Genomic DNA, 9,909 nt, shown 5'->3' with positions numbered 1-9,909 from the left:
TGAAAAAATCTGGACCATGCTCCATTTTCATGCGGGTCTCCCGCGGGGACGGCTCCCGCGGGCTTCTATTGAAGCCTATGGAAGCCGTCCGGATCCGCGGGAGACAAAATTCGTAATTTACTCACACGCTCCGTTTCTTCTCTTCGCGGCGGCGCCATCTTCTCTCCGTCGCGGCCGGATCTTTTTTCTTCGGGACGGCGCATGCGCGGGGCACGTCACCGACGTCATCATGCGCATCCGCCGAGCCGAAGAAAGAAGATCCGGCCGCGACGAGAGAAGATGACGCCGCGGCGAAGAGAAGAAACGGAGCCGATGGGAGGTGAGTTTATTCTTATTTATTCTTATTTTCAGCCCTCATGTCCGCGGGGCAGGAGGGACCCGCTGCAGATTCTCCATGGAGAATCCGTAGCGGGCCTGATTTTCCCCGTGGACATGAGGCCTTAGCCACCTCCCTGAAGGATTCCTATAGTTTGATGTGCTAATCCCCTGATTCTCTCATAAGCTTCTTCTGAGGGTGTTGAAAAGAGGAGAGTAGAATCTTCTCTTGGTGTGCAGTGTATAGAACACATCATAGAAGCTATTCTCCTCCCACTATCTTAAGGAAAGCTGACAACGAAAAATATACAGCCTGCGGAGGGGAAAAACAAATCCTAATGACAGAAAGAATGCTACTCCTCATGTCCACACCCTACAGCTTAATCAGAAACGACAGATATGCTTCAAATTGGGGCTGAGTGGCAAAACCATATGTAACCGCTGGGCAGGAGTGGTGCAGTTTCGGGAAGAAAACCATGTTTATATACATACAAGCCGTTTAAAAGTAGCGTGTCTGTGGGGTGCGGGAGGAATATATTATTATTATACTATATATGGCAGAGACACTGGGACTAAGACAAGCTGGAATAATCAAGTTAATATAAAAGTTAGATATTCTTAACACTTATTTTCCAGTGGGAGGATTCTGCCAACTTCTATTTGAAAAGGAGCATTACCCTTTAACCCTAGATAACCAGTATGAGTGAAAAAGGGAAACCCTTCCCAAATCATCCTAGTATTCTAATCTAGCAGAAGAGGCCTTGTGAATGCATGCAGCCTAACATTAAGATGTGCAATTTAGTGTCCGCAATGTTAACATGCACATAGACCAGTTTAAAAGGCTGCCTTGCTTATATGAAATAAAAAGCACTTTTAGCCTAAAGCTCATAATTCTACCCAATCCGGTACATCCCTGTACAAAATACAAGTCAGTAGCCACTCAGGATTTTTTTGAACATGATTTTAAAACTGTGCAATACTAGCTTTGGATGGTTAATGTTAAAAAAACTGCTCTAACAGATGTTTAAAACAGCCGATCACTGATTAAAAGGTTTGTTGGTGAAGGGTAGAATACGACCGCCTCCTCCGCTGCTGGAACAAGAGCTGCCGCCATCTATGGCAGTACAGGACATTAATACTGGAAATACGCACAGTAGCACTACAAAAACACTTTAGAAGAATAGATCAGATTCTCTGCCATAATCCATTCAGAAACCTGCTAGTCAAAAAACTCTAGAGATTATTTCCAATGATTGATGTATTGTAGCAGCATCTTATCTAGTGGAAGTAGTCCTTGGAAGACAGAATCCAAGCGTTGCGGATGGGTGCAGGACATGTTTTGTCCACTTGTTCCTATGAATTAAAACCTTCCAGTGGGTGGCAAGTTCCATTTGTGGGCACATTAGTCAGCAAATAAAAAAAAAAAACACGAACAAAAAAGAAAACAAAGGGAAAAAAAAGATATTTCCTATAGAAGACTTTTTGGAGGGTACAAAAAAAAAAAAGTTAAAATGGATTTGTGAACAACAGTATTAAGGCACAAGTTAACATTCCAGCGAAGTCATTAAAATTGCAACGTTTAGTTTCTGTCTGATGAAATGTTTCAAAATCTGCTAGGAAAAAAAAAAATGTTTCAAATAAGGCTTAAGAATAAATCCTATCCTAGCACGAGACTATTGTGCAGTAACAGTGTCATGTGTTGACTGTGTCCACCCAATACAAGCAGCAGTCCTTCTCATATGTTGCTTTCCTCCTCTCTCACCGCGTCGTCAGAACTCTGAGGAAGGACGGGGAGTTCGTTGTTGACCTTGTGTTCGGCTTCCCCACCATTTGTCTCCTGGCTTCTCTTTTTCTCTTCGGCTTTTTGCTCTTTTGCTAGGAGTCTGTAATGGATGGTCATTCCGATGAAGAGGTAGACTGAAGCAAAGATCAGCACTATTCCACAAGCTTGGTAAGTGTACTTGTAATCTCCATACTTATCATTTAAGCTACCTACAAGTCAAAACAAGAGGTTTTTAGGTCAACATTAGAAAGCTATAGAAGGGCGTATCTGTGAGTGCCTTAACAATTCAATATAGTTTCTGTACAAAGTCTTCACTATTTTTCAAGATCTCTGCTTGCTGTGACTAAATAGGATTGACTACACGTACAGTTATTAGACACAGTATATTCTAACGAGCTCACCCCTCGAGTATCCATTACATGACTAGGACCACTGGGAGTAAACAATCAAAGCTGCCATTAAATTAAATCAAGTAGACAACTTAAAATTGGAAGGAATACAGATTTTTTTTTTTTTTTTAAAGGGTTGCCTCTTTGTAAGCCACTGATAGGCTATCTTAAGGATAGCCTATCAATAGTAGATCGGTGGTGGCCTGACATCTAGAACCTCTTCTGATCAGCTATTCTCCTAGCTGGTCCAGTCATGCACCGAGCTGATTTCTACAGGAAACAGCCAGCTCCTTTCTCACTGCAGTGGCCAGACCTGATATTACATGAAGTAAATGGGAACTTTGCCTGTAATACAAACTCTGGCCACTGCAGTGAGAACAGAGCTGTCTGCTCCTTGCAGAAATCAGCTCAGCGCAGGAGCATACCAGTCTGGTGAACAATTGATCAGCAGCGCTCTGAGGTGGTAGACCCCTGTTAATCTAATAATGGCCTATCCCAAGGATAAGCCATTAATTTACAACTGGGCAAACCCTGTAAATTTTAAATATTCAAAAATAAGTTTGCTGAAACCAGAATGTTTTTTTTTTTCCAAAAGTAACCTGTATTTCTGAAAAAATTTACTTTGTTCTAATAGTATACATATTTTGCTTTACATACTGTAATTTTTGGACTACAAGACTTTTCTTGGAAAGATTAAAAAAATAAATAAAAAAACTTGCTGAAAAGTGTGTGCGTCTTATGGTCCAAAGTCAGGTGTGGTCAGGTACTGCCAGAGCTCCCTGACCACTTTCTTAGTGATTAGAAAAAAGCCCAGATAAGGCACCCGAAACATCAGCATTGTGTAGTTTTCACAGTCCCCATCACTGATCTTTACTGAGCAGGAGAGGAACACACCTGTAGAACACACTGACCTGGTACTAAGCAGATCCTATAAACCACAGTAGACCATGGAGCAGGCTGCAGGCAGCAGTAACACATTAACATGCAGGGATATCACTTTTTTAAATGTTTACGGTTTCTTTGATAATTAGAAAAAAAATGTGTGTATAACATATACTAGAACATATTGAATTATGCTGTATTCTGACCAGCAATCTATGATAGCCAGGGATGCCATGAATGATCGCCTAACATGACAACCAGTCAGCTCCCTGCAATCTTATTCTCATTGCAGGATGGGGATGGGTGGGGTGATGTTTGGGACCCTTGATCGCAACATTTGATGTAGAGGTCAGTTTTGACAGCCAACACCCACCATGTACAGAGTGGGCTCAGCTCCAGAGTCCTCTCTATACGTGGACACACGACATGTAAAGTGCATGGGAATGGGTTAAAGTTCATAGTGTGAAGGACCTTTTAGGACCTCACCGTCATGTGACCAGATACCAGGATCAGATTGGGGCAGCAAGAAGAAAGGTAAAGGAATAGTAAACTTGTTCATTGGTGTATGCAAGCACATTAATAAAATCGGAATGCCTGCATCAAGCTGTATATATGTACACCTCAGTAGGGAGTCTTGTTTTTGTAGCCGAGCTGTATATGTGTATATTGTGGTCCTGAGATGTGTATATGTACATATATGCAATAGAGTGGCGTGTGCAAACGTTAGCACTGCAAAGCTGTGTGTATGTACTGGAGGGTGCGCACAACGCATATTTGGTGCAGTTGAGAAATGTGGGTCAAAATTACAGACCAGTTTCTGGCAAAAAACAAGAACAAAACAAAAAACAAACAAAAATGTCAGCGCAAGCAAAGTGCTGTGAATAAAGAACCTTTTCTCGTCATAACTTGGACAAGATTTCTACGAGCTGACCTGGATCTTCAGGGGTGTCAATTGCACTGACACCCCTGCTAAGCAAGTTCTTTCTGCCTTCTCATTTCACCTATCCGGTTACTGGAGCACTGTTTTTTTTTTCTAATTTATTGTCTACAGTCCTAAAAATATGGTATATTCTGCAGCTTTTAGTTTAAATGATGTCATCAACGTTCAAACCAAAAAGCTACAGTCAGAAGTCTCCAGGATTTCTGTTACCAGGCAGCATTCATCCAGGGACTTCAGATGAGAAATACCAAAAAGATCAGCAATTTGCTTGCATATGGTTCATTTGGATATTTTAGAGGTGGTGTATGGATGGCACCCCTTGTATGACCGAGCGGCCAAGTGCCATGCTCTTTCTACCTAATGGTAGGTCTCTTCTGAAGAATGGACCCAAGGGCAACCAGTAGGATTTACACCGTTCTAGATTATATACTCTGTTCAGAATTCAAGTAAGCATTTCCATTTTTCCAATTATGTACACCCATTTAAAATGACAAAAAGTATTTACATTCTTATTAGTCTTACCTAAAAGGGGAGGTCCAAGGAGGACAGGGCAACATTCTACAATGGTCACCAATCCAACCGCACTTGAAAATCTCTGTGCACCAACCAAGTCCATCAGGGTTTCAAAAAGGACAGAGCTGAGCCAACCAAAAGCTAATCCGAAGAAGGCAGCATATGTAGCAAAGCCAGCATAATTTGTCGATAAGGGAGCCAACAGGTGGCACACACCATTGTAAAGTACAGCGACGGCAAAGAAATACTGTATCTTTGGTCTCACCCACTTGGTGTTTGCTAATAGTCCCATGGACGGTCTTGCAACCATATCTACAAATGCAAGGATAGAAAGCAAGAAGGCCGCATACTCATTTGAAATACCCTTGCTTTTTGCATAATTACTGAGGAAGACTAAAGGTGCAAAGAGTCCAAAGAACATAATAGTGTGCCCTGAAAGGTAAATCAAAAATCCCCGATGAGTAAAAAGATTAAAGTCCAAAAATTTGTTCATTGTCTGAAAACAGGTTGGCTTGGTCTTTGCCTTGCCATCAATCAAGTCTTTGTTGGCATCCCCATCTTCGTTTGAGGTACATTTGCCAGCTTCTTCCAAAACCTCCTTAGTCACTTTTTTTTTTGCATCCTCAGGTTTTGGTCCAATGGGACGCATTAAAGAACCTGCAACGCAACAATTCAGCAGAAGACCCCCCAGAATCAAGAAGCTTCCTCTCCATCCGAAGATGCTGTAAAAGTACTGATTCAGAGGAGCCAGTGTTGACAGAAACACAGGGCTTCCCGCCATGGCCAGTCCATTCGCTATTGGTCTTCTCTTAAAGAAGTATTTTCCAATCATAGTTAGCGCTGGATTCAAGTTAAAAGCCAGACCAAATCCTGGGGAGGGAAAAAAAAAAAACAAAAACACACATTTTAGTGGTGTTTGAGATCGTTAAAGGGGTTTCCACATCGGTATTTGCATGCTGCACTACTTTTCCCAATAAATTTAGTAGAGTCTGTGATGAAAGCTCCAAACAAAACTGTTGACAGATGCAAACACAGCCCAAGCCTAGAAACCTCTTATTGAGTATTTAACCATTTTGTACATTAACCCCTTAATGACAAGCCCATTTTTTGCCTTAAGGACCACTGTTTCATGTCGCATTACAAAAGCTATAATTCGTTGACAAAGCCATATGAGGTTTCTATGGGAGGCAAGTTGTATATTTTTAATGGCCCCAATCTGAGGTACATCTAATATGTTGCTTAAAACTCCTAAAAAATTTTTTTATTTTTTGGGGGGCAGAGGGGAGGGCAGGGACAGGGACAACAAGAAAATTTCTTGCCATTACAAGTGAACAAACAAAGATCAGACCTTTGATAAGGAAAACAAAAAGTTATTGTAGATACCGTATTTTTCGCTCCATAAGACGCACTTTTTTTCCCTCCAAAGTTGGGTGAAAAGGTCAGTGCGTCTTATAGAGCGAACGTGCAGAGATCAGACCCGGCCAGAGCTGAAAAGGATCGCGTATCCTTCTCACTGACCTGCCGGCCGTTTGCATACAAAGCCGGCACAGCAGTAGAGCAGAGCGGCCGCACAACAGCTGATTGCTGGGGGCGGAGGAGGAGCAGGGAGCAGAGCGGCCGGCCCGTACAGCAGCTCCTGCTATATTGCTGACAGTGTGATAAAGATAGCAGGTCCGCTCCAAACCAGCACCCATACAACAGCTGATTAGTGAAAGGGAGCTGCTGCTCGCTCCCCCCTGCCTCAGCCGTCAGCTGTATGTACAGACACTCTCACATCTGCCAGCTACATAGGAGAGGGAGGGGGAGGGGCAGAGGGAGAAAGAGCTGCCTGTATTGTGTATATATTTGTGCCTAGTTATGCATAACCATAATGAGACATGCCATGCAGGGTTCCTGGAAAGTTGGGTGACAACTAATGGAATAATTACATTGTCACTCAGCTCTTCCAGGACCCTGAATGCCAACTGCAGAGTTGTGCAAGCATGCATACCACATGCATTGCCATAACTATTCAACGTGGGATTCAGGGCTCCTGGAAAGCTGGATGACCAGTAATGAGATCACCATTACATTTATACTCAGCTTTCCTGGATCCTGAATGACAGGTTGACCTAGTGGTATATACTTCATTCCGAGGCAGTACTACTGCTGTTTATTTCTCCTGTAATACCTCCCTCACTGTCTGGTCTGGGGAGTTCAAAATATTTTTCTCCTATTTTCCTCCTCTAAAACCCAGGTGCGTCTTATCATCCGATGCGTCTCATATAGCGAAAAATACGGTAAGTAGTATACATTAGAAAGGGGGGGGTGAATACTTACCGCCAATTACACCAATACAAAAATATAGCTCAGACACCGTGTTACAAAATGAGGCTCCTATTAAACCAATGCCTGCAAGAAGTCCACCACACATCATGACGGGTCTACTTCCATATTTGTTCACCAACACGCTGCTTATGGGACCTGAGGAAGGGGAAACAATAAAAGGACATTGTATAAGCCAGCAGAATATAAAAAGACAATGGCTAAAAAAGAAAAAAAAAAAAGAAGAAGAAGAAGAGCCGAAAGCAGATGACGCAGAGAATCAAACGTTTATTTTTTTTTCAAAAAAGATCTTGGAAGTATCAAATACCAAATGACATTGATGAAACCTCATCCACAGAGCCGTCAGAAAAACTACCATCTTGTTGAACATGTGCATCACTAAGGGTGGTTTCAGGGTTCTGCTTTACTGCTCTATTCGGGGAGCAGGCAAGGGGAATCCTTGAGACCATACGACTGTCTCAGGACAGATATGGACCCCCATTGGCTAAAACGGGATCCGTTGGACAGCTGAGCAGAAACCTGGCTTTTGGATGGAAGAAAGCAGCGTTGCAGGCAGCGCTTTTTCTTCCACGGGAGGTGCCAACGCAGACGTGTAACCGGCTAAGTAAAAAAAGCTTCATTGGTACTTTAACATTTACACAGAGAAGATTCATAAACTTGCTTATTTTCATTAACAGTAGCTAGTATGGCTTCACAGTATTGTTTAGGAAAACTCCGTTTTTTGATGTACTGTAAGGGCTAATGCCCACGGCCGAATTTTAATCTATTGAACCTAATAGTGCAATTACCCGCGGCATGTCCTATTTGCCTCGGGAATATGTGCAGACGGCTTCCATTGTAGTCAATGCAAGCCACCCATCACGCTATACTTCCGCTGTAGCACAACGGAAGTATAGCGTGAATACGTACCCCGCCCACCACGTCATGTGACACCGCCGGCGCGTCATGTGCTGTACTGCGCATGCACACCAGCAGTGTCATGCGGGCGCTACGCAGCAGATACGGAGGAGAGTATGGGGTCTTTGGGGGGGCGCCGTTACGGATTCCGCTGCAGTATTCCGCTTGCGGAGCCGGTCACGGCCGTGGGCATGAGGCCTAAGTAGTGAAACCGCAGGACTGTTACACCATTTCTCTGGTGCCCAAACAGCATTCACTCCACTGCGGTCTGTCAGTTCAGCCTCATTGAAGGCCTATTAGGTGCAGACGCCCACTCTGGATCCTGCAGCAAACGTCAGCCCGTTAGCAGGCGGCCTTACAGAAACATCATAGCACAGCGAGCCGAGAAGCTTCAGCAGCTCGTGTTACACAAACTGTTGCTTGTCCAGTTCCTGGCTATTCAAATGGAACCCTGAGATGGAAATATCAACAAGGAGGTTAGACTAAACCTACACTTATCTGGTTTATATCAAAGTCAAAAGTAGTTTATTTTAAGAAATACTAAAATTGCATATTTTTAGGTCTCCCAAAATATAGTAAAATAAAGGGCTCAGCACGTCATATGTACGAGTAAGAACTACAGCTTACCAGCAAGCTCAAAGAAAAATGAAAAAAAAAAAAATAAATTAAAGAATAAATAAAAACTGGATCTCAGAATATGTCAAACACAGCACACTATGCAAGTCTGGTGTTGCCAATAGTTTGTCCCCGAATTCCATACTAATAAGTGGGTGGAGACCATCACTGTCCAATAAACTTACACCAGAATCTAGCATAAGTTATAGCGCAAATCTACAGCAATTAGTGGCAGAGATTGAAGTAGCACATAAGGTACAGATGAACCAAATGCGTCTGTTGCCAAGTTTGTCACATCTAAAAGGTCCATTTAGACAACGTTAATAGTTTAAAAGATGTCGCTCAAGCGACTTTTGAGTGATCATCGTTGTGTCATTTACAGCGCAAGATGATCACCCAAGATGAGCGATCACCGGGCGCTGCCAGCGGAGGATGCAGAAGACAAGCGGGGTGTCTAAATGGGCCTTTACTGTGGCAGACATGCCAAGACTAGGATATACGATGCCAGTCTTCATAAATGTGTCCATGCCTTCATAGCACAGCTGCATTGCCATCACACATGGCTGTCCGTTCCATTAATTGGTAACAAGTGCCATGATGATGTGTGATTATAAGCGTACAGAAACAATCTGATCTAGTCACTAGCCACAAGTCTATATAAACCCCACTTCAGGTCGACTTGAAGTCGATGACTTAATATGACAGGAATTGCAGGGTGCCCCTATAGATCAGCAGGTGAAATAATGGGAAAAATACTGTACTTTTAGGTAAACCTTATGTTAGCATTACACAAGCTATGAATGTAGGGTTCTCTGAAAGGTTTATAGAAGTCTAACATTTATGAGTAGAAGAGTGTGCAAAAGGTATCTGAAGGGAAGCAAGGGTATTGAGGAGAACTGCCAACTGGTCATTTGACCGTCTTTGGTCAATGAGTAAACCTCTTGGATCTTACCCAAGTTGAAAACATACAAATTGTGCAACAGAGGAAGAATGATTGGTCTAAAACTCAGAAATATGGCAATAATTTATGAGATACTCTAAAGCAGAGGAGAGAAGGAAAATACGTTACAGAAGCACCATTGAAGGAAAAAAAAAAAAACTCCAGCAGAGACGTTTTTATAAAAGATGCCATTTTTAGTACAAGACTCTCCTAATTATACATTTAGTGACGACTATAAAGAATCTATCTGCAATTTTGAAAGTTTTCCCTTGGCTGAGCTTTTCAGTTTGGGAGTTTTAGTCTAATTTAT

General features: G+C 42.6%; 1 protein-coding gene across 6 annotated transcripts in view; it reads right to left on the bottom strand.

Moving 5' to 3' along the window:
• Nucleotides 1–402: 402 nt before the first annotated feature.
• SLC16A1 (solute carrier family 16 member 1) overlaps nucleotides 403–9,909 on the bottom strand; it is a 47,755-nt gene continuing 38,248 nt past the window's right edge. For all 6 annotated transcript variants that reach the window (XM_066600059.1, XM_066600053.1, XM_066600058.1 and 3 more), the window contains 3 exons: nucleotides 7,142–7,285; nucleotides 4,832–5,692; nucleotides 403–2,307 (listed from right to left, as the gene is read on the bottom strand). In XM_066600059.1, coding sequence (XP_066456156.1) covers nucleotides 2,051–2,307; nucleotides 4,832–5,692; nucleotides 7,142–7,285 — 1,262 coding nt within the window. In that variant the 3' untranslated portion in view covers nucleotides 403–2,050. The remainder of the gene's footprint in view (nucleotides 2,308–4,831; nucleotides 5,693–7,141; nucleotides 7,286–9,909) is intronic.

Source organism: Eleutherodactylus coqui, chromosome 4, assembly GCF_035609145.1.
Source record: "Eleutherodactylus coqui strain aEleCoq1 chromosome 4, aEleCoq1.hap1, whole genome shotgun sequence".
NCBI lineage: Eukaryota > Metazoa > Chordata > Amphibia > Anura > Eleutherodactylidae > Eleutherodactylus > Eleutherodactylus coqui.
Note: the sequence above shows the minus strand (reverse complement) of the source record. Positions and strands in the feature narration are given on the sequence as shown.